Below are 24,164 nucleotides of genomic sequence, written 5' to 3'. Positions count from 1 at the left end.
TCTGTCCAGCACAACATGACCTGTGGGACAGAGCAGGGTGTGATGTCTTGTGAACTGAGAAGCTTTTGGGTCCCTCTGGCCAGGTCATTAACAGGACAGAGAGTCCCTGCTGCTGGCCCACTGAGAAGCAATGGAGCAGTGCAGTTCTGACAGCTAAAGCCAGTGTTTGTGACATGACAGAGTTCTGTGACAGAGAACAAGTCACACAGGCAAACATCTGTGAAATAGGACAGCAATGGTCTGCTCTAAACACTTCTGAACAGCTGCCCCATCTGGAGGCTCTAGGGCTCTCCCAGCCTCTATGTGCCTTGCCCACCTCTGCCTAGGCAGCAAGGAAACACACATGTCCCATGTGGGTGTTGAGTGGAAATTTAAAGCCTCGAATTCATGGTTTCTTCCTATAAGATCTATATGGGTCCCTATAAGCTCTCCTATTTCTTATTTTTAATTTCACTAATTACTTGGCCATCTAAGGACTATGCACTTGGGGTATGCATAGTAACCACTGAGGTCACAGCTGAGCCCTGCAGGCTGTGGGAAAAAAATCCATAATCCATGTCACTTTTACCACAGAAATCCAGTCATAGCCAGGGGGTTGTGGCACACACCTTTAATCCCAGAACTCGGGAGACAGAGGCAGATCTGAATTTGAGGCTAGCCTGGTCTACAGAGCTAGTTCCAGGATAGCCAGAGCTGCACAGAGAAAGAAATCCAGCCATAAATGTATGTTAATTATAAGAAAAACCAATCCCAGATAATCCAGAAGCAAGCCACAAAGCTTCCTTCCGGTTCTGTTCTTTGGGAGTTACAGCTAGTAACAAAATCTATGCCGCTGTCCAGGGGCCAGGCAGGGGCAGGACACCACTCTGCAAGGATACACAGATGCAGGGATCTGACTGGCTTTGTATGGTAGGAGAGGCCATTTCCTTTGTGCCTGATGCTACAACTGGAAGTTAGCAGGCCAGAGAGCCAGAAAGGAAAGATGGTTATGAAGTGAGTAAAGTGGATAAAAGGTCAGATCAGAAGAAGCCAGGAAGGAGAGACCTCCCCGCGGGATAGCCTGGAAACAAACAAACAAACAAAAGTCTCACCATCCTCAGCCTAGCTTGCTGTGTCACATCCTGCAGAGGCCCCCTCTTCCTTTCTTTCTTTCTTCCTTCCCTCCCTCCCTCCCTCCTTCCTCTTCCTCCTCCTTCTCCCTCTTTCTCTCTCTTTCTCTTCCCCTGCCTCTCTCACTGAGTTAAAAACGCACCTGAGCCCAGTGTGGAAGGAGAGACCCAGAAGGTTGCCACCTGCCAGGCAAGCCAGCCTGCATAGCAGGTCTGAGCTGCAAGCAGACATGACCTTCCTATGTGTGTGACTTCCCTTCTGCTTTCTAGACAAACTACAAAGATATGTCCCCACCCCCACCCCGCTCCCTTGCAAACCCAGTGCTTGCAGAGAAAGGAACTCTGGGAAGCACCACACAAGCTCAGCTTACCACACTCACCCTAGGGGAAACAAAATGTGTCTTCCTCCAGACTTGTTGCAAGACCTGGCCCTTGCTCCCAGCTCCTGAGGCAGGAGGATACCATCTGTACCAGCTTGAACATCTGGCAGCTGGCTGCTTCCTTCCTGCCTAACTTCCTGGGAACCTGTGTGGCCTCAGGCAAAGCACTCCACCTCCCCGAGTCTCTGGTGCCACTCTCGCTGTGGGAACAGAGCATCTGCCTCACACAGGGCAGCATGGCCGAGCTCGATATGCCTGCTACCACACTAGTGTGGCTTGCTTTATCCTCTCTCCCTACTTGGTCACCACTAGAAGGCTTCCCTATCTGTCTCCTTTTCAGTCTGGGGACAACTATGAGCATATGCACACATGCACACATGCACACACACACACACACACACACACGCACATACCCACTCATGCGTGTACACGCTGGCATCCACGTGTGCATACATGCATACATTTGGCCTATATTGGTGTCACATTTGAACTCAAAGCCCCATTTCAAATGCTGGCGTGGGTTCTATGGTCCCAGGGGTCTGGCGAGTGTGTATTTATGTTCTCCACTGATTTTTATACCTTTCATATTTCCATATCTCTTAAAGCGTAGCCATGAAATTTCATGGAGATGAGTTCTCTGACAGTGTTTCTGCTAGGGACTTGGCAGATCAAACATACGGAGCTTTCTTCACAGGCTTGGGAGCTCACTTAAGTGCTTCCTCAGAGCTGGTCACAGCAGTGAAGCTGAGCCCAAGATGGCAAAGACTCTGGATGCAGCTCCACAGGGGCTAGATGAATCCTAGAAGCCGGCTAGACTAACCACCTGGGGATGATGGCCTCTGGAACTCGAAGAGACTAAAGCAGAGAAGAAAAGTATTTGGCTCTTGGTTTGAGTCTAGGGGTGTCTCCTGCGGAGCCCCAGAGTTGGGGAATCACTGAAGCAGCCTGTATTTTGTTTCCTCCCTCACTAAACTGGAGTTGAAGACAGTGTGTGTCGGTGGGTGAAGTGGGGGCTTAGGAGTCTAAGGTCTTCCAGTCTAAGTCTGTGCTGGTGCTGCTACGCTGTAGAATTTGAGATCAGTCTCCCAACCTCTCCTGGACGTAGTAGATACACAAAGGCTCTGCATGGTCCCTTTCAGCTCAGAGCCCCCATGTTGGGCTCCTGTTTTTTCTAACCTCACAGCATCTCTGGCCTGGCTGAGCTTCTTTAGATGCTGGGGCTTGGAGCTAGGAGAGCCAGAGAGAGGGACCTGAGCATCTGCTCTTCTGTGGAGTTTGCCAGCAGCATCACACCAAGCCTGACGCCTGACCCCTGACCCCTGACCCCTGACCCCTGACCCTGACAGGTAAAGCAGGAATCCAGGTCTCTTCATGAATCTCAACTGAAGACACCAGGAATCAGAGGGACACTTGTGAATCCCCCACAAACACACCCAAGGCTGAGCTTGAGAAATGGTTCTGATTTGGGGGGGGGGGAGTTTTTTATTTAATGTGTGTGAGTATATGTGTTTGTGCTCATTCCCATGCACAGGGAAGTACATGCATGCACACACATGTATGCATGTAAGTGTGTGTGTACGTACATGTGCATGTGTGCCTATACATATGTGTGTGCCTGTGTGTGTGTGTGTGTGTGTGTGTGTGTGTGTGTGTGTGTGTGTGAGACAGGTTCAGGTGTCATTCCTCAGGTGTGGTTCTCCTTGTTTGGAATTTTCATTGTTGTTTCCTTTGTTTGAAACATGGTTTCTCTCTGGTCCGAGACTTACTAAATTGGTAAGTCTGGCTAGCTATTGAGACCAGGAATCTGCCTGTCTCACCTCCCTACTACTGAGATTACAAGCACATCCCACCACGCCCAGCTGTTTGGTTGGAGTTTGTTGTTGCTGTTTGTTTATTTGTCTTTGTTTTTTTTTTCCGTTTGAGGTCCTTCTGCTTGCTTGTAGCAGGGTCTTTACCAACACAGCTATCTCCCCAGCATGCCCCCGATTTTGAAATTTTCATGAGTGAAACCAGCATGCGAGCCCCACTCCGCTATCGTTTAAATAGTTACTAGCATACGCCAAAACGTGTGAATTCGGGGCAATCTCATATAATTAGCTTTATTTAGAAAATGTTTGAACACTAAAGGTCTCTAAATATAGACCTCATGTGTTCTGTGCATACTCTGGAGTTGCCTGTGAAGAAGCCTAGACCCTTCCTCGGGAAGGACGCTCCTGTATTGTTGAGGACATCTCTTCTTCCCGTCAGGTTGCTATGAGAAAGCTCTATTGTTTTATAAAGCGATAGATGAGTTGAGGTTTTCAGTGCCCTTAACTCAGTGAAAAATAGACAATCATTCTGCCATTGATCTGTACTGCCTCCTGAATCTTATTTTAACCACTTTCTGCATTGAGTGGCATCTCAGAACCCCAGCATCCCTGTATCTGCACCAGGTGTGCACTGAGAGCCTCATTTCAATTAGTTAATTGGTCCTTTCTGAGACACAGTCTCATGTAGTCTAGGCTATCATCCCTGCTAGGATGCAGATGCTGGCCTTGAACTCCTGATTCTCTTGCCTCCACTTCCTAGGTTCTGGGATTAGCAGTGTGCATCAGTATGCTCCTCGAAGGAGTCTTGTTTTATATTTTGAGGAGAGGCAGAGAGATTCAGACTATCCAGAGGTTCAAGAACACACAGCTGTAGCAGCCAGGACTGGGAGATGATTGTTACCCAGGAGCTCAATGTGGCATAGGGCTGTGTCTCATCTTCCTCTAGAAGAAGCCTGAGCCCCCAGGTCTGGCTTGAAAGATCCTAAGGTTTAAGAAAATAAACTCAAGACAAACCATGAGAGACATCTAAGGCTCCCTCTTGTTTCCTGACCTCCATCCCTGGGTGCATACAGATGCCTCAGGGGTTAGAAAAGCCTGGAGAATCCCACCTCAGCCCCGTCAGAGGAAGTGCTGGGGTGATATTTTTCTCGCCTTGAGAATGGGTTTTATTTAATATCTACATAGCAGATTTATAGAGTTAATTTGGCTTCTCCTCGAGTAAAAGGTCTCTGGAGGGTGTTAATGACAGTTGGGTTCCAGGAATTGAAAGAAAACTCAACACTGCTTTGGCCTGGAGCTGTGGGAGCTCCAGGGCCCAGAGCCAACTTAGCAAGTGCAGGCTCAGCCATCCTGAGAGCCTGCCCACTCTAGATCAGAGTCCCTCTCTAGGACTCTGGAGGGAAAAGTGTAGCCTTGGGACTCTGTCCAGCCCAGTGGTGCACAGAGGAAGACAGATCCAAGACCTTGGGGGAGTGGGGATGCGTCAGGAATATGGCAGAGGAGGGCCGCCACTGTGGGAGGCACCCCCAGGGCAGAGCCCACAGAGGACGACATTAGCAGAGGAAGTTGGGGTAATACTGGTAAAGGGGGTTGTAACTCCAGAGGTTTCTCCGCAGGCAGTAGACCAGCTTCCGGTCACAGGCACAGAGTCTCACTGGACAGAAGGAGCCGTGTTCTGCAAAAAGGATGCCAAGTCCAGCATGAGCATGGGAAGACTGCAGCCACCAACGCTGACTTGTTCAAAGACTTATCAGAGAGTGAACTTCTAGTCTGCATAGACTCCACCCCCATCTGAGTCCTGCTCAGAGGTACCTCATAGTGTGTGGAGGAGGACTCTGAATCAGGGTCATACATACTCTGACGAAAGAGCTTCAGTTCAGATCCTGGACTGAGATGTGTAATCTAAGGAAGGAGACTGGCCCCTGAACTAGATGGCCAGCTCTTGATCTTGACTGAAGTTTCTATTCAGGGAGTCCCCAGTCTGGTGGTGTAGACACACCCCCTTTGGGTAGGGTGCCTAGCTTGAGGGTGGAGCCAGTTTCTGTGGGAGGCATTAAATAGAGAGGCACCTGGATGCAACTGGCTTTGAACTCAGGGGCCTGGGCATGGATCCTGCTGCACACTGGCAAACCTCTGAGCTTCGATTACACGTGTGAGCTAACGGAGATGAAACCAACTCTATCCAGGGAGAAGAAGTCTATAAGCCCACAGTACTGGTGAATATTGAGTTTAAACTGGGACTTCCCTTTCCTGGAAGTCTAAAGAGGTTGCCACAGCCCCATGTCCCTCAGTCTCACTCTCCCTCACAAGACACTGGCAGTCCCACCTCTTGGGCAGCAGAACTCCCAGCCTGAATGGGAAGCCACCCTTACCACAGATGACTAGGCCCCGTGTGAATCTGTAGTCATAGGACTGGGTCCGGATGGCACAGTCTTTTTCTTCCAGTTGCCCATAACAACGGTCATGCATCTGACAGCACCTGTCGAGGGGAGAGATGGGGATGCTGAGTGAAGAGTCACCCTTCTGACCCCCCTACCTGTGGCAGAGTCCAAAGTGAGAGAGTTCAAGCCAAATCTAAACAAAATTAGAGCCATAGGTCCCTGGTGTGCACTGTGCTTAGATGTTTAAGCTAAATTCTCTCTGAAGGATTATTTAACCTCGCACCCTGACGAGAGGTTCTCTCTTTGTCCTGTATGCACTCCAAGTTTTATGTACCTTGCCTGTGAGCACAGACAAAGTTTGACTTTCTCTAAGACTGTGACAGCTCAAGCAAGATGCTCTACATAGAAGCCCTGCCTAGCAACAGCATCTCCACCAATAGGTGGGTGGCAGCTCTCGCCTCCGGGTCTCCACAACCAATGAGCTTGGTATCTAAGCAACTTATGTAAAGGTGTTGGCTCTCCTGCTAATTTAAACTTCCCCTTAGCTCACTCTCCTTGAATCGGTCCAGGGTTTCTACAGCAGTCATAATTTTAGTGCAATGCACCACTGTTCCCAAATGAATAGCTATTCTTTGGAGATTCAGACTGCTGTTTAGGCTGAAATCTCTAGCAGGTATGAAAGAAACGACAGCCACATCCCTCTGGCAGAATCTGTGGCAAGTAGGTGTGAGCCGGTAGGGATGGTGTCTGGTAAGTTAGACACCCACTAGAACTGCCACTGGTCAGAAGTTCACGGACCTTTTTTTTTTTTGCCTCCTAATGGCTAGACAGAGTGTAGGTGTGGTGGTTTGAATAAAGATGGCCCCCATAGGTTCATGGGGCCTGGCACTATTAGGAGGTGTGTTCTTGTTGGCATAGGTGTGGTCTTGGGGGAAGTGTGTCACTGAGGGTGGGCTCTGAGGTCTCAGATGCTCAAGCCAGGTCTAGTGTGGCATTCCCTCCCTGCTGCCTGCGGATCTGGGTGTAGAGCTCTCAGCTACCTCTCTCTCCAGCACATCTGCCTGCATGCAGCCATGCTTCCTTCAGTGAGAATAATAGATTAATCCTCTGAACTGTAAGCCACCGCCAATTGAATGTTTCCCTTTATAAGAGTTGCTGTGGTCATGGTGTCTCTTCACAGCAATAGAACAGTGACTCAGCACAAGTGGTTAGCAGGGACTGGGGTAATCCCGAGATAGGCCTGTCTGTGCTTTTGTTTGGAGGAATATGGAACATTTGGGGACTTTGGATTAGAAACGTGACTGGACACTGTAAGTGGAGCTTAAGGGGCCATACTGGAAGAAACATGGAAGACAGTGGTACTGAGGATGATTTGAACTGTGGGGACTCCTCTCAAGACTTTTCGGAGAAGAAGAATTTTAGTATGTGGTCTAGAGACACAAAAAATTGTGGCTGCTTTCTGCCCTTATCCAAAATAAAATAAAATAAAATAAAATAAAATAAAATAAAATAAAATAAAATTGAAACTAAATTGAACAGTTTGGGATTAACAGCTTTGGCAGAGGGCATTTCAAAACAAACTAATATGTGTTGCTTGGTTATTTATTAGTGGCCAATCTTATGCAGTAATGAAGAGGGATAAGCTGATCAAATGTACAGTTGGAGGAGGGGGAAAGAGGTGTCCCTAGGAAGTGGAGTGGAGCTAAATCCTGGGTTTTAAGGAGATGCACAGATCTCCTGAAGCAGGGTGGAATAAAGGGACCAGTGATCTTGGAGCATGATCCCACCCAGTTTGTAAAAAGGAGTTGAGGAACAGTTTAGGGCCAAGCAAAGTGGAGTGTACCTTTAATTCCAGCACTGGGGAGGCAGAGGCCAATTGATCTCTGAGTTCAAGGCCAGCCTGGTCTACAGAGGAGATCCAGAACAGCCAGGCTTAGGTAGTGAAGGAAACAATCAAAAAGAGAAAGCTGGTGAAAATATATTTGAACGAGGGGGGCAGGCTCTGGCTCCAGGAAGCAGCAGAACTTGGCAGCTTTGGCCACGTGGTTCTGGCTTTAGAGTCAAGGATACAAGAAAGGGGCTGTAGAATCTCCTCCATGACTAAGGAAAGCTGCTGAGGTCAGGCTTTATGTCAGCAGTGTCCCTGCCCACATGTGAAGGTCAGAGGTCAATGTCACGTGTCTCCATCAACCACTCTCTACCTTACTCTCTGAGATGTGGTCTCTCACTGGAACCTGAGCCTCCCTGATTCAGCCAGACTGGCTGACGGTCAAGCTCCAGGGATGCACCTGTCTCCATCACCTCAACAGCATCCGAAACTCAGGTCCTCATGCTTGTACAGTTAGACCTTGCTGACCGAGTCACCACTCCAGCCCCATATCTATAAATTCCTATACAACATCACACACTAAACTAAACTAAACAGGAGTTTATAAGGATGTATTCAGCCACAATCCATTTCCACAGAGGTAATTCTAAGCCCTCCCCTTGCTTCTCCATAGAGTCCCACGTCAGTGTGGCCCCAACTCTCCAATGTCATTTGATGCCAGCCATCATGGCACTCACTGGCATTGGAACTGCTACCCCTGTACACTGAGCCTTCCAAAGAACACCATGTCCTGTCTAACACAGTCTTCTAGAATGGCTACACTGCTCTAGAAAAAAAACCAAATCCTCCCTTGCTCTTTGAAAGCTGACACACAGTATCTAGACATATTGGTGGGCATAGTGTGGTGCTATACACTATACCATTGAAACTATTGACCTTGACCATCAACTTGACTGGATTAATAGCAGCCTAGGAAATTATAGAACCCCACCCTTGGATGTGTCTCTGAGGGCTTTTCCAGAAATTAGATCATGAGATTGATAACTGGCTTCATCAACGAATAGATTCATGATGAGGGCATTATTAGGAAGTGGTACATGGTGGAGGTAGGACCTATTTGGAAGAAGTAGGCTCCTAGAAGTGCATCCCTGGCAATCATAATCTTGCCCTGTCATCTTTCTGAAACCCGCTCTCTGCTTCCTGTTCATCACGAAGGAACTCCTATGCCACACACGACCACAGTCAGGATATCCTGCCCAAAACAGACATAGAAACATGGACCCAAGTGGTCATGAGCTGAGTCCTTTGAAACTGTGAACCAAAATAATGGATTAGTCCCTTACACTGTTCTGATAGCAGCTTCATCGCAGCGCATGAGAGAAAGGTAACTAAGGCAACCACGATAATTCTGCAAACATCAAAGGGATGTAAATTACTTACCTATCACGCCAAACGTGCATTTCGTTGTGCTGAGACCATTAAAAATCTCTCTTGAGATGCTCATGGCGCCATTAGCCACTGTCATAGAGCATCAAAGTGTATTCCTCCTCTGAGTGCAGCTGTGCACTCATGGACTAATCTAGGCCTCTTCTTTCTTAAGCTTTAGTGGCTGAACCAACTAAGAGGGCTACGTAAGCAACAGTGAGGAGTCCCCAAGGTCTGTGATAAAAATATCATCTCTTATTGTTGTTGAGACAGGGTCTTGCCATGTAGCTGAGGCTGACTTGGAACTTGCTATATAGCCCACAGCAACCTCAAATTCCTGCTCTCCCTGCCTCTACCTCCCCAGTATTGAGATGTCAGACTCACACATCCAACTAGCTATCCTCTTTTGCCTTGTAGTTTGGGGATATTTGTCTTAGTTAGGGTTTTACTGCTGTGAACATACACCATGACCAAGGCAACTCTTAAAAAGAACATTTAATTGGGGCTGGCTTAACAGGCTCAGAGAGTCAGTCCATTATCATCAAGGCAAGAACATGGCAGCATCCAGGCAGGCATGGTACAGGAGGAGCTGAGCGTTCTGCATCTTCATCTGAAGGCTGCTAGCAGAATACTGGCTTCCAGGCAGCTAGGATGAGGGTCTTAAGCCCACGCCCACAGTGACACACCTACTCCAACAAGACCACACCTCCTAATAGTGCCACTCCCTGGCCCAAGCATATACAAACCATCACAACCAGCAAGAGTCACCATGCTATAAGAAAGTCTACACAACTCTGCGAAGGACCCATAGAAAGGGTTTGAGCATCTACCCACAGACGATGACAACCTGAGCCACAGCCATGAGCCGCCTGGGCTGTGAATCATCCAACTTCAGCCATGGCCTCCCCAGGCAGCAGGCTCCTGAGCAAAGTAGCAATCACGGTTGCATTAAGCCGACCCGTAAGGATCATTTCAATATTTCTATATTTTCAATCATTTCTATATTTCAGTAAAGCAAGAGACACTTGGGCCACTGAGATCTTGGGACTCTTGACACTCACGTGGCACACCTTTTAAAGCTGCTTACTTCCTCTGAGCCTCACCTTTATTTATATTAAGATTTATTTTAGAAGCCAGGTATGGTGGTGCACAACTTTAACTCCAGCACCTGGGAGGCAGAGGCAGGTGAATCTCTGAGTCCAGCCTGGTCTACATAGTGAGCTCCAGGACAGCCATAGCTACATAGTGAGACCCCTTTCTCTAAAAAAAAATTAATTAAATTTTATTTTAGCTTTAAGTGTGTGTGTGTGTGTGTGTGTGTGTGTGTGTGTGTGTGTGCACTGATGCTCAAGGAGGCCTGAGGCATCAGGTCCCCTGGAGCTGGAGTTACCGGTGGTTGTGAGCTGACCAACGTGAGAGCTAAGAACCAAACTCAGGTCGCCTAGCAGAAGCGGTGTGCACTCTAACCACTGAGCTCTCTCTCTGGTCCTGAGCCTCAGTTGTAATTCTCATCTTTTAGAATAAACGTGGAGTCAGGGACGGTGATGAGGGTGGAGCCCAGAACGTTAAGAGTGGTGATGATGTCAGCTCACCAATCAGTGCCATCCTTGGGGGTTCCGCTGCCGCCCCAGCCACAGTAGCAACCATAGAAGCCATAGTTCTTAACGGCATTCTTCCCAGTCACCTTCTCAATCATGGACTTCAGTTCTAGCAAGCCCCCTGGAACTGCAGGCACACCTGGAAAACAGCCCAACCCTGCAAGTGACACCAGGCACCTTGCTGCAGATCTACTTGCTACCCGCCACCCTCCCAACCCTCTCTTATTTGCCCAGTTAAGGGGAGGAGGGTCAGGCAGATGACAGCATGCAACCTGGAATAGAAGAGTTTGCACTTGGGATCTGACGGATGTGGCTCAGTTGACGGAGGACTCACTTAGCATGCATGAAACCCTGGTTTTGATCATCAGCACTGTGTAAACTGAATGGGTAGCATGCCTACACTCAGGAGGTAGAAGCAGGATGTTAAGAGGTTTGTGGTCATCCTCGGCTACATGAATTCAAGGCTAGCCTGGGCTACATGAGCTGCTATCTAAAAATACTATTTAAAAAAAAAAAAAACAAAAACAAATTAAATTTAGAAGCAGAGTAGGCCATGGCTTGAAGCCAGATCCCTCATATCACAAATTGGGAAACTGAGGCTCCTGTAAATCCCTAGCTCCCCTAGGACTTTTCCTGCAAGGAGTCAGGGGCTTTTTCTCTGCTCTAGGTCTCAAGCTCCCCCCAGCTCTCCAGATAGCTGGCAAGACATCAAAGAGTGGAGAAGCTCACCAGGGGCTTGTATGAGGAACTAGGGGGCTTCAGTGAAGCCTAAAGCCAGATGTCCTGTAACAGGCACCCAGACCTTAGCACAACTGACTCCATGATGGAACTACCACTCAGGCCGTAAAATTCAGCATGGAGAGAGCAACACCAGCCAAAATGAAAACAAAGACCCAATCCATCAAAGTCTGTATTCTGGGACTGTCTCTAACTGTGCTAACCTTGCCCTTTGGCTTCAGTAGCTCTACTTCTGGCTAATTGTCCTTGTGAACTGAAGCATGTCAGCCAGGGATATGGTTTTTGTGTTTAAAAGCTCGCTCTGAGAAAGGCTTGGGGCTACACTTCCATCACCCAGCCAGCTAATAAAGACTTTCTACCGGCTTAAACCTATGTCCACAGTCTTCTCTGGTGGCAACCCCACAACATTTCAGGCACCTCTCGGATGGGGTAGTATGCCGTGCTGGACAGAGAATGACTCTGGCATCATCAACTGGAGTCTATCTCTGTCTGTTTGTCTGTCCATCCATCCATCCATCCAACCATCTATCCATCTCCCCTTTTCATTCCTTAAACCTAATGCATCACCATGCTGTAAGCGTTCTACTACTGAGATGCCCCCCCGCCCTGAGCTGGGATATTTCCTAAGTGTTCTGTGTTTCACTGTTTGTCTTTATTCTACACTCACACATCAGAGAAATATCTGCCTCCCACATCCGCAAGCTATCTTCGTGTTCACAGCCTTCACACCCTGGCCTACAGTGTTCAAATCATGCCACAGCACCATGTCCACCAATGCAAAAGCAAGGACCTGGGAGGCCAAGGCCTTTGCTGATATCTCCGCATGCACCGAGAGAGCAGAGCTGAGACGGAGACACAGGTCTCCTCACCTCAAAGGCTAATGATTGCCTTCTTTTTCACTACCCAGTCACTTCCAAGGTTGGGGTGGGGGGGGGGCATATTCAAAGGTCACAGAGCCAACACTTACTGCAAGCCAGGAACCAAGCCAGTGTGAGGAGGCCCTTCATTTCTTGGGTTCTGGAAAACAAAACACATCCCATGGCATCTTTTAAGTTGTCACTGCCAAGGCCTGTTTGAACCCCACCCGGCTCCAAACTAGGTCTGCCTGTTCCCTCCCTCGTTGGGTAATCCAACTGCTCTAGCCGGAAAAGACAGGACGAGGACAAGAGGCAAAGCCTCGGGGCTTGATCCATTGGAATTCCCTGGAGACAGAGAGTCATGACTGTCTCCACCAGAAGTGGCAGTGACAAGTGCCCCCTACTCTGTCCCCTCAGTGGATGAATAAATGGATAGTGTTGGCACAAGCGGGACTTGACCGACCCTAGACACAGCTAAGAATCAGCCTGAAGGGGCTGCTGGAAAGATGGCTCAGTGGGTGAAGGTGCCAGCCTCTAAGCCCAATGGCCTGACTTTGATCCCTGGGACCTACGTGGTAGAAGGAGAGAACCGTTCTCCATAAGTTGTCCTCTGATCTCCAGGTGCACACCCATACACATACACACCACACACTAAAGACGTAAAGGGTGGAGGGGAGAGGGAGCCAGGATGCAGCCTCCAGAGTCTATAATAGAGTGGTGGGCACGGGGGTGGAGGGAGCTGGAGCTTGTATCTTGTTCCAGTAGTTCATGTGGCTGGTGTCTCTGAGTTCCCTGATGGTTAGTTGAGGGTTTTAGCTGGTGGTCTCCCCTACTGTTCCTGTACTGACTGGCCAGAACGGGTCCTCCAGAATGGAGTCCAGCATCCATAGTGAGTCACAGCCACGGGAGTGGAGGGAGGAGCTTGTGGTCCCTAGGCATGCTGCAGGCCCTCTGACAGCCCTACAGGTGTCACTGTCCCCATTTGCCAAGGGGAAAGATGAGGCCCAGAGACTGCCAGGAATATGCCAGTTATTGCCACTCAGCCAATAGTGTGGAAGCAAGACGTGAACCCAGATCTTTGACCCCTCACTGGACCATGCCACCCCTCCTAGAGCGGAAAATCCTCTCAACCCTGGGGTTCTGTCTTTCATAAAGTTCATCTTCTAGGGCTCCTACCTTCCCGTCTGGCTGGACACTTGGAAACAGTTGTGGCCATAGGCAGAGGAAATGCAGGGTTTCCAGTGTGGCCTCTATGAGGTCCCCTCTGCTGCCTGGTTTTCTCCCCTCCTAGGATCCCCAAACCCCTGCGTATCCACAGCTTTCTGGCTGGCCTGTGGTTAGCTAGGACTTCCTTCCTGGTGCCACACTGACTCCAAGCCCCCTAGTGGACAGGACTCTGTGCCATGCTCTCTACCCAGGTCCCTGGCACACACACACACACACACACACACACACCTCTCCAAAGACCTGGCCTGCAAACACGGCATTTCAGACTCCAGGGACTCCTGGCTATTAAGCCAGCCTTTGTCCAAGAGCACCTCTTAGTTCCAAGAACATTCCTGAGAGTTCTGTCCCCACACAACCCTGCTCTGAGGGCTCAAAGCGCCCAGGTTAAATGGCCTAGATGCTACTTTTCACTCCAGTCTCACTGTTTGCTTTTATGAAGCAGAGACACCAGAGACTACACACTGGGCATCTTCAGGGTGCCAGACACCATCCGCTTCGCTCCCAAACCACCCATGGCCTTGACGGTACACTGGCAAGACACTGTATGTCCCCTTCAATGGGGATCTGTCAGATGAACGGGTAAGAGTTATGGATTTTACAGACTGAGGTACTGTCAGGCTCCGGCAAGGGACTGGGGAAGTGGTTCAGTGAGTTAACACCCTCACTGCGCAAGCCAGAGAATCTCAGTTGACCTTCTAGCGCCCACATAAAGCAAGCTGAGTGTGTATTTACTACTGCCTCTAACCCCTGTGGTGTGGGGCACAGACAGGAGGCTCACTGGGACTTGCTGGCTGTCAGCCTGACTCCGGATTTTACTTTTGTGCATATACAGGAGAGACAGGGGCAAGGGGATGGGGAGGGGAGAGGGAGGGAGGAGAGGGGACAGAGGAGGAAAGGGCAGAATGTACAAGCCCCCATGTGGGTGAAACAGTTGCCCACAGGTTTAGGTTTGGCCCCAGCTAGTGAGTCCTGTCCTAACTGATGACTCTCCTCCATCTCTCTGAGCTACCCCTGTGGTTACCTCTGCTCCTCTCTTCCTGATTTCTTTTTGTCTTTTTCCCCTTTTCCTTCCTTTTTCTTTCCTTTCTTTCTTCTTTCTTTTTTTTTTTCTTCTTTTCTTTTAGACAGGGTGTCATAGAGACCAGACTGACCTTGAACTATGTAGTCAAATTCTTGAACCTCCTGCCTCCACCCCTCAAGCAAGAGCCGGGATTACAGGCATGCACCGCCATGCCTAATTTATACGGTGCTGGGTGGAACCAGTTGCATGAACCTCATACATGCTAGGCAAGTGCTCTGCCCACTGAGCTACATTCCCAGCCCGTATATTTATTTCGTGAAGCTTGACATCCCAGGGTTCTTAATAAAGAGCCGGTGCCCCCTTGCAGGCTAGCCAATTCCTACAGCTAAGACCTGGCTCTCCTGCTGGTATACTTTTCACATACCAGTCAGGCCAGTCAAAACCTTCAAAATCCCAGCACCCACACACTTAACCCTTTCAGGCCAGGCCAGTCAACGTTAGTCCAATGGCCCCTGGAGGGAAGCCTAGAGCTACTGAGGCGAATCTCACTAGCCAGTCCATTCTGCTCTCTTTCCCTGTTGACTCACACCCGTGACAACCCCAACCACTACCGACCCTCTTCTCCGATGGACTGTTCTCACACGGACCTCCCTGGGCTGGGCTGTTGCTCTGTGGGCACAGCAGGAGTCCCTGTAAAAGATGTTGCAAAGATAAGACAAGTTCCGGGGAAGTGTCGACAGTGGCTGGACCTGGAAGCCCAAGGGACACAGGGACACTGCGAGATAATTTCAGGGTGGAGCTGGGCTATGATAATGAAAGGTGGGAAATGCCCATGTGGAAGCCTGGGAGATGCCAAGATCCTGTGAGGAACGGGCTCTTCCGGGCCACATGAGGGAACCCCGTGTGTCTTGGACCTCCATTTCCATTTCCTACCTGGGAGAAAATCCAATGGTCCAGTCAGCTTTGAGATATCCGCACGCTGTGCTGGCTCTGCATCCCGACACAGGGGCAGGACCCACACTCGCCCCCGTTGGGTAGCCCCACAAATTAGAGCCTCACCTGATTGCCAGTCTCTGTCCTCAGTCCCGGAGAAGAGGCCACAGCTGGGCCTGCTTGGTTTTAAACCAGTGCAGTAGCCTCCAAGATTCCCTGGAACCCAGGGAGACCCACTTCAAGACCCCCTGTTGTTTTCCCTACTCTTGACTCTTGGTATCAGCCTCGGGGCTGGGGAGCTCTCAGGGGAGTTATCCAGAAGAGGCTGGCTTGAGCTGACCTGAGTCCGAGACTAGCCCAGGACCAGAGACCGAGCCCTGAAATCCCCTCCCAGGCACAGTCTCACTTCCGCTGACACAGTGGACCTTTGTGGAATGATCAAGTCTTTGGTTCCTTGTGGTTTCCCAGCCCACAGAACCGCTTCTATTTTGTTCAGCCTCCGCTCGAGAGCAGCCATGAGTGCAGATGATGCTCTTCTTCCCCTTTCTAATTTGCCTGCCCCAGCTTTCTCAGGAGCCTGTAGAGCCCCCTCTGGGGACACTGCAAGATGTCTCCCTAGTCCTAGCATCTGGTACCACCTGTTGACACTCGACTCACTCACTACTGAATTCCTATACCCAGCTTTTCTCCAGGAGCCACTTAGTAGCTGTGTGACTCTGGGCGAATAGCTGTGCTTCTCTGTTTCTTCATATGAAACTTGAACACAGCGACCCACCCACCCTCCCAAGCCCAGTGAGGACAAACTTTAAAATCATGTCTCACAGAAGAATGTATGGCTCAGTGGGTAATGTCACAGATTCTACATCCTGGGTTCAAATCGAGATGTCCTCACTAACTGAAAAAAATCATATCAGGTGGTTCATCTGTTTGGAGGAGCTGTTGTGAGCCTTAATGAATCAATGCATGTATTAACACTTAGAACGATGGTAAAAGCTGAACTATGCTAACAAATGGATGGTGGAATGTTCTAGAAGTGAGGCATTGTGCACTCGTGTGAATCCTCAGACTCATGCTTCATAAAGACGCCCTGGAATGAGTTACTGCCCCTTCCGCCCCCCCCCCCCCATGCATTGCTCTCTTTTGTTTTTTGGAGTGGGTTTCTGATTTGGTCTGCCACTCCCAACGCAGCTAAACTGGCTGGCCATCAAGCCAAGAGACACCTAGGGTATCAGTGCATGCCACGGGGCCTGGTTCTCTTCTAATTCTGAGGATCAAAGCCAGAGCATCTTACTTGTGTGACAAGCACAGTACTGCCTGAGCTAGCTCTCCAGCACTGCTGGCCTTCTATCCCTCCTCCCTCCCGTCTCTCCCACAGCAACAGCTGCAGCGAGAAGCCCTCGTGACTACTTCTCTCCCTAGGACCTAACCATCAGCTCTTCCACGTTCCCCTGGGAACTCAACTCAATACAAAATACTTATCTACTGTGTGCCAGACACTAAAAGAGATCCAGCTGTGCACGAGACCAAGCCCCTGCGTTCTGATGAGGAGAGAGATAGTAAAGGCACATACACTAGTGACATAGACTAAAGTGACAGGTACAGCACCCAGAATGGTCTGTCTATTCTGCAGTCTCAGTTCTCCTTCTTGATCAGTCATCTTCTCCTTGGGGACAGCAGGGTGGTAGTGGAAAAGTAACCATGTGACATGCATAGGTCAGAGGACAACTCACAGGAGCCGGTTCTCTGCCTCTCCCTCAGAGAGCTCACGGAAGCAGTGTCTGTCTGCTAAGCCAACTTGCCAGCTCCTCTTTGTCACAGACCTTGCCATCCTAAATGGGAGACCAGCAGCTGTGGACACAGGCTCAGTTAATAGAGCGTCTGCCTGGCATGCAGGAGACTCTAGGTTCAATCCCAGCACCACTATATACTGGGTGTGGTGGCACACACCTGTAATCCCAGCCTGGGATACATGAAATTCCAACTCAAAACACAAAAACTGCTGCCTTCCTTTTTGCCTCCAGTGGCCTTCGGAAGCTTTCATTTTATTCTGAATCTCATGTTTCCATGCAGAGGCCTCCATGTCACCTGATGGTCACTGCTCCTGGCTTGAATTCTGCTGTGTCAAAAGCCTGGAAACCTGTGCTTGGTGTCTCCAGGCTCTTCCTCTACCAGCACAAGCCCCACTGCATCAGCCCTCTTTCCAGACCCTAACTACACAGACATACACACACACACACACCACACATACACCACACACACACATACCACACACACACATACCACACACACACATACCACACACACCCCACACACACACACCACACCCACACACACCCCACATACACACACACCACACATACACCACACATACACCACACACACCACACACACACACACACATACACACACACCACACATACACCACACACACCACACACACCACACACACACATACACACACACCACACATACACACACACCACACATACACCACACACACACCACACACACACACACATACACACACACCACACACACACCACACACACACACACATACACACACACCACACACACACCACACATACACCACACACCACACACACACACATATACACACACACCACACACACACCACGCACGCACGCACACACACACACACCACACATACACCACACACCACACACACACACATACACACACACCACACACACACCACACATACACCACACACACCACACACACACACACACATACACACACACCACACATACACCACACACACACCACACACATACACACACACCACGCACGCACACACACACACACACCACACACGCACACACACACATACACACACATACACCACACACACCACACACACACACACACCACACACACACCACACATACACCACACACACCACACACACCACACACACACACTACACACACACACACACACACACACACACACACACACTGACTTGCACTCAGGAGAATTCATCTCCACCCATCCCTGGGGGAGCCCATCAGCATGCAGACATTCGCTCTTGGTTCTGAGCAGGTGTCTAGGTGGGTGTGGGAGCTGGGCAGAGTTTGTTAGGAGTCTTGACTCAGCAAGACAGACTTAAGGACAACAGGACAGAATGTAGGAATGAGAATGCACAGTACCAGCCTGGGAACCAAACTTCCGGTCACACACCCCGATTGAATCGGCCTGTCCTCACCCTAGCGGTGGTGTTGAGGGATGGGGGCGGCAGGGTTCGCAGGTCAACTATAGCGGAGCTGCAGCTGTCTCCAGCTGTGGCAAGGAAAGCCTGGTGAGATAGGTTGGGTTTATGAAGGCAGAATTCCTGTGTCATTGTGTCTAATCTCAGTTCCAAGAACAGCTTCTCATGTCAAAAAGGGCCTCAGGAAATCCCCATGGGATGAGTTAAACATCTCAGAACTTATTTTCTCTCTGGGTGTAAGAGGAACAGGCTGGTGCCTAGGCCAGAGCAAGGATGCCTGGCCACTCCTGCTCCAAGAACCCATACTTTCCCAATAACGCCAGCCTTGGACTATGCTTTTATAGCCCCTGGGAGGCATTTAGAACACTTCATCCAGAGAACTCTGGTAAAAGTTCTGCTTGGAGCCCTCCTCCTGCAGGGAGTTGGTCGGTCTCCGGAACATACTGGATGTCGCCTCATACAACTCTTATTTGTCGCTTCCTATCAGAGGGGTTCCTACAGATGGCAATTCAGGAAGAAAGGAGGGAGTTCAGGATTCACTGAGCACCCACTAGGTCCACAGGATTTGCTGAGCACCCACTAGGTCCACATCTATATCAGCATCCACTGTCTTCTTAAACCTCTCAGAGTACTGGGATGCCTGGTGATTCGATTCTCCAAGTAAGGAAATGAAAACTGAGGGGCAAGTGTTGGAGGGCCTGTGGAGGTCACACAGCTTAGGAAAGGCTTCAGAGCCATCAGTATGACCTGTCCCCCAAATACCCAGTGCTTTCCTCACAGGCAAATAGGGACTGCAAAGCTGAACCCCTCTTTGCTGCAAGAGTTCATGATGCCGGAGTTGCCGAGTGGCTGGCCCAGGACCCTTGCTTTTTTTGCTTTCAGCCTAGGGAAAGCTCGGGTTCTTGGAGCAGGAAAGGCCAGGCATCCAGCCTGCTCCTTGTAGACCCAGTAAGCTCTAGAGAGCAAATGCAACATGCGTTCTCCTACAAGAGGCCTGGCTTAGCCCACGTGGTGGTTTTTTTTTCAAACCTGTGACTAAGATGGGGAGAAAGCTCAGTCAGTATCACTGGCAATGCAGTCATGAGGATGTGAGTCCAAACCCTGGAACCCACATTTTAAAAAAAAATGGACATGGTGGCATGTCCTTGTCATCCAAGCACTAGGGAGGCAGAGACAGGAGGTCCCCAGGGCTTGCTGGCCAGTCAGCCTATCCTACTTCCAGCCTAGTGGGAAAGCCTGTCTCAAAAGAGAAAGGATGGATGGAGCTTCAGGACCAACAGCCAAAGTGGTCCTCTGTTCCCTGCATACACAAGTCCTCATGTACCCATCCACACACCAACACACAAGTGCACACATGCACAAACAGCAAGCGTGTAGTCAGCTGCCAATAGACCGGTGTCAAAGTCTTAACCAAAACTCTCAATTTCCAACCTCTGTTAAGACATCTGGCATTCTGTGTTGGCCCCAGTTCCCTTTACGGCAAGCCTCACCGATCCCTATTGTATTGAGCCCAACTTGACTCATTGACTCACAGTGGTTTATTGCTTTGGCGTGGAAGCAATTAGTGAACTATCTTGAAATTTAAAGAGCAGAGATGATCTCTCAGACCATCTCATGGGTCAAGTGCTGAGCTCTGAGTTCAGTATCCAGTAGCTGCTCAGTCAGTACCATGTAAGCATAGTAAGGGGTGCCCACCCCGGGGAGAAGGGGAGACACCTGCACTGAAGCCTACAGGATGCGTTGATGAGTTAGTGATGAGGTAGCAGAGTTTGCCTAGCATGCTCGAGTCCTCGAGTTCAATCCCCAACATTGCATAAACCAGGCGTGGTGACATGTGATTGTATTCCCAGCACCTGGGATGGAACCCGGAAGATCCAAAGTTTGAGGCCGCAACATGGCTGCGTATCAAATACCAGGCTAGCCTGGAATACATGAAACCCCGTTTCTAAGGGCAGGAGTGGAGGCAGTGGGCAGTCAAATTGAAGGGTACTACTCAAGGCAGAAGGAACAGCCTATGCCAGACTCACAGGCACCTTCGGGGAACCAAAAATAGCCGTGGTGGGCCAGGTGTTTGGTAACTAACTGAAAAGGAAGAAAACACTCCTTCAACGCCTTCTGGCTTCTGCGCCCAGCCTTTCCCATGGGGGACCGTCCCGTGCTACAGGCACAAGGTCCCTGAACATAGAGCTGGGAAGACATGCAACCTCAGATAAGTTACTCAGACTGTTTCCACGTCTCCGCATCAGAGTTAACAGGGAAGTGAGTTCCCTGTTCAGAGTTGTTGTAACCAGGTGTTTAGGCACATGGAAGGTGTCAATAAATATCGGGGTTTTTTTTTTTTCATTTATATATTACAGAAAGGAACCTCTTTAAATAGTGGGTTGGGATTCTGGAAGAGATTTGGGAAGGGCTGACCTAATATGCAGCCAGGGCAACTGAAAAACAGGCAAAGGAGTTCTGTCTGGTGTCTTTCCTTTCAGAAGACTTTAATCAATGTCCAGGCGACCAGAGTCAGGGGGAAGAGATTCTGACTGCTCTAGGGTTGAAATGCACAAGGGGAGGGAGAGGATGCAGCTCTGTCTCCACAGTTGTGGCATCACCTGCAGGGGACACCTCGACCACTGTGGTAGGAGAAGCGCCCCTCAGGAACTCTAGCAGACCACAGACCGTGTCTGGAGGGCAAGAAGGAACCCAGGACCCAGCCTTGGGCTGAACAGGCTTCTGAAAGAGCAGGGAGCATCTAGGCCACAGGCCACAGGTTAGAGGAAGTGGCTCTGTGAGGGTGGATGGAGGAGCCATTGTCTCCAAATCTCTGACAGGCTAATGGGGCATCAAGGAGATCCCAGAGAACACTGTGAGGCTCAGACAGACAAACCAACCCCAGACCCTCTGCTCTAAGGAGTTACACTGTGAGGCTCAGACAGACAAACCAACCCCAGACCCTCTGCTCCAAGGAATTGGAGTTTGGCTTAGGTAGAGACATCTCATGGGTCCTGGAAAAATAATGAGCTGTCGTGGGAGACTTTCTTGTCCCTATAGGGCATTTTCTATCTGCCAATACCAAGAAAAAGGAATACCAAGAAAAGGAATGTAGGGACAGAGCTGGTGGGACAAGCCCTACTTCCTTTCAGGCAAAGGAAGTTTTTCTTTAAGGGTTAGAAACACGGTGCTCCCGGTGCTCCGCCAAATTAACCACTACAATACCTCCATGTTAATCTGTAAAACTGTAAAACGAAGGCCCTGGGTGTGGCTCAGAGGGCAGGGCAGTTGTCTAGCCCCATCCCCAGCACCGCATCAAAGAGCTGTGGTCCTGCATGCCTATGATCCCAGCACTTGGGGGTGGAGGCAGGAGGAGCTGGAGTTTAAGCTGATTAGCCAACAGACCCCAAGTTGAAGTCCAGCCTTGGCTACAGGAGACAATATCTTGAACAAAATAAAGGGGGAGGGCAGAGGGATGATTTTAAAACAAAAAACATTTTAGTATTTTGGGTTTTGTTTGTTTGTTGTCCTTTGGGTGTGTTGTTGTTCTGATTTTTTGGTTTTTGCTTTTGTAGCCCAGGTTGGCCACCTCACTGTGGCTCAGGCTAGCCCTGAACTCACAGCAATCCTCCTCTGAGGCTCCAGAGTGTTGGAGCACTAGCTTGTGCCACCACTCGTGGCATGTGAATATTTTTATTATTATTTTATTTTAAATGCACTGGTACTTTGGCTGCCCGAATAACATGCATGATGCTCAGTACGGCGCTTAAAAAGGTGTCTGGTTCCCTGGAACTGGAGTTATAGGTGGTTGGGAGTCACCCTGTGGGTGCTGGGGATCAAACCCAGGTCCTCCAGAGCCTAAGAGCCAATGCTCTTAACCCCTGAGCCATCTCTCCAGCCTCAAGATTTCCTTTTGGTGTTTGTTTGTTTGTTTGTTTGAAGAAGAAAATGCTTCCTTCCCTCAGCACCCAGAAGCCCCTCCCCTACCTTTTCTTCAGGCCAGACTCTTGCTCAGTTACATGGCAGATGACAAGACAGCATCCGTGAAGTGGAAGCCAAGCTGGGCAGCAGGGTCTCCAGGTCTGCTGTTCCACCAGCATCTGGTTTGTTCTAGAACCATCCAGCACTTTCCACTCAGATTTCTTCACACACTGTCCTCTAGAACACTCAGCAGTCCAGCTGATTTAGTTCTTTAACCTCCAAGTCTTACCTTAAATGTCACCTCTTCCAGGCTGCCTTCTCTGACTACCTACCTGAGGTTATCATGCTTTTTCTTTCTTTCAAATACTGTGTGCCTCCTTGGCCGTGACATTGCTTGAGAATCCCTCCCTCCAGAGCATGAGTATCAGAGGACAAAGGCATTTCTGTCTTCTTTACTGAACTGGATAAAATCTTGGAATCTGGAGGGAACACTGAGTCCACTTTGTTTGAAGGCCAGTGCGGGTCTGGCAGCCTGTCTTACAGATAAGCATCCCTAGTCCTCCCTCCCGGCTGTTCATGGCAAGCCATCAAGGACACACCTAATCAGAGGCTCAGGTTCACCCTTGTACCCGGCCTGGGAGGAACGTGTAGGCATTCCTACCCTTCCTTCCCTTTGGCTATCAGTCTGCTGAAGCAATGGGTCCCACAAAATTGAAATGTCCCCAAAAATCTTATGCTAGGAGAAAGAAAAGACCTGGGGGTGTATCTTTCTGGGTACAACATCCTCATCCTTTAATAACGACTTATATCCTCAAAGAATAGTAGCCCACCCAACTAGTTATGGGGCCCAGCTAGAGGCCCACCAATAGAAGAACGGAAGATATGCACAATGCCGAGGTATTCGGCCGTAAAGAAGGACATTGCATCATCTGCAGGAAAGTTGACAGAGCTGGAAATCATCATGTTAAGTGAAAGTGACAGGGACACAAAGAGAAATACGACATTTTCTCTCGTATATGGAATCTATCTATCCTTCTATCACTCAGCATTTAACTATAACTATCTATGAAACAGGAAGGAGGACTACGTGAGACCAGATAAAGAACCAGGAGAGGAAGGAAGAGAGACAAGAACGGCTACTGGGTGGTGAGTACATACAGAATGTGTGACATCTATAAGAATGTCATCCTGAGAGATGGCAAGATGGCTCAATGGGTGAAGGTACTTGCCACCAAATCCGATGCTGTGAGTTCAATCCCCAGGACCCTCATGGTGGAAGGAGAGTACTGACTCCTACACGTTGTCCTCAGAGCTACACACACACACACACACACACACACACACACACACACACAGTAGCTTGGGAAAGTCTCCACATTCCCACAAAAATAAATAAGGCAATAAATAAATGAGTGTGTTATTATGAAATCCAACATTTTGTACAATGAATAAACGGTAGTGGAAAAATTAAAAGATATTCTCGATGCAAGAAGTCAAAAGACATTGCTTATATGGATATCTGGGCTGAAGGTTTGGAGGTTTTGGTTGGTTGGTTGGTTGGTTGGTTGGTTTGGTTTGGTTTGAATATCCAGTACTTGGGCCATCACAAGCGCGCCCCCCTTCCCCCCCCCCCATTCCAACCAGATGCTCACAACATGGTGAGTTGTAGCCAATCAGGCTGCCCCTTCCTGGCTTTCCATACCACTTCCCTTCCTCTGGCTATAAATA

At 49.4% G+C, this 24,164-nt stretch overlaps 1 protein-coding gene across 7 annotated transcripts in view; it reads right to left on the bottom strand.

Moving 5' to 3' along the window:
- Window positions 1-3,351: 3,351 nt before the first annotated feature.
- The window catches only part of Pla2g5 (phospholipase A2 group V), a 44,755-nt gene continuing 23,942 nt past the window's right edge, over window positions 3,352-24,164 (bottom strand). For 2 of the 7 annotated variants that reach the window (XM_034502531.2, XM_034502530.2), the window contains exons 2-6: window positions 14,988-15,062; window positions 12,235-12,284; window positions 10,524-10,668; window positions 5,670-5,776; window positions 3,352-4,972 (exon numbers count right to left, since the gene is read on the bottom strand). In XM_034502531.2, coding sequence (XP_034358422.1) covers window positions 4,851-4,972; window positions 5,670-5,776; window positions 10,524-10,668; window positions 12,235-12,274 — 414 coding nt within the window. In that variant the 5' untranslated portion in view covers window positions 12,275-12,284; window positions 14,988-15,062 and the 3' untranslated portion in view covers window positions 3,352-4,850. Of the gene's footprint in view, window positions 4,973-5,669; window positions 5,777-10,523; window positions 10,669-12,234; window positions 12,285-14,987; window positions 15,063-15,431; window positions 16,006-22,502; window positions 22,701-24,164 lie in introns of those variants that run through there. The other 5 variants (XM_034502532.2, XM_034502529.2, XM_076933884.1 and 2 more) reach the window with 4 other exon arrangements.

This window comes from Arvicanthis niloticus, chromosome 5 (assembly GCF_011762505.2).
Source record: "Arvicanthis niloticus isolate mArvNil1 chromosome 5, mArvNil1.pat.X, whole genome shotgun sequence".
In the NCBI taxonomy this organism is placed as follows: domain Eukaryota; kingdom Metazoa; phylum Chordata; class Mammalia; order Rodentia; family Muridae; genus Arvicanthis; species Arvicanthis niloticus.
The sequence above is the reverse complement of the archived record's forward strand: the minus strand, read 5'-3'. Positions and strand labels throughout refer to the sequence as shown.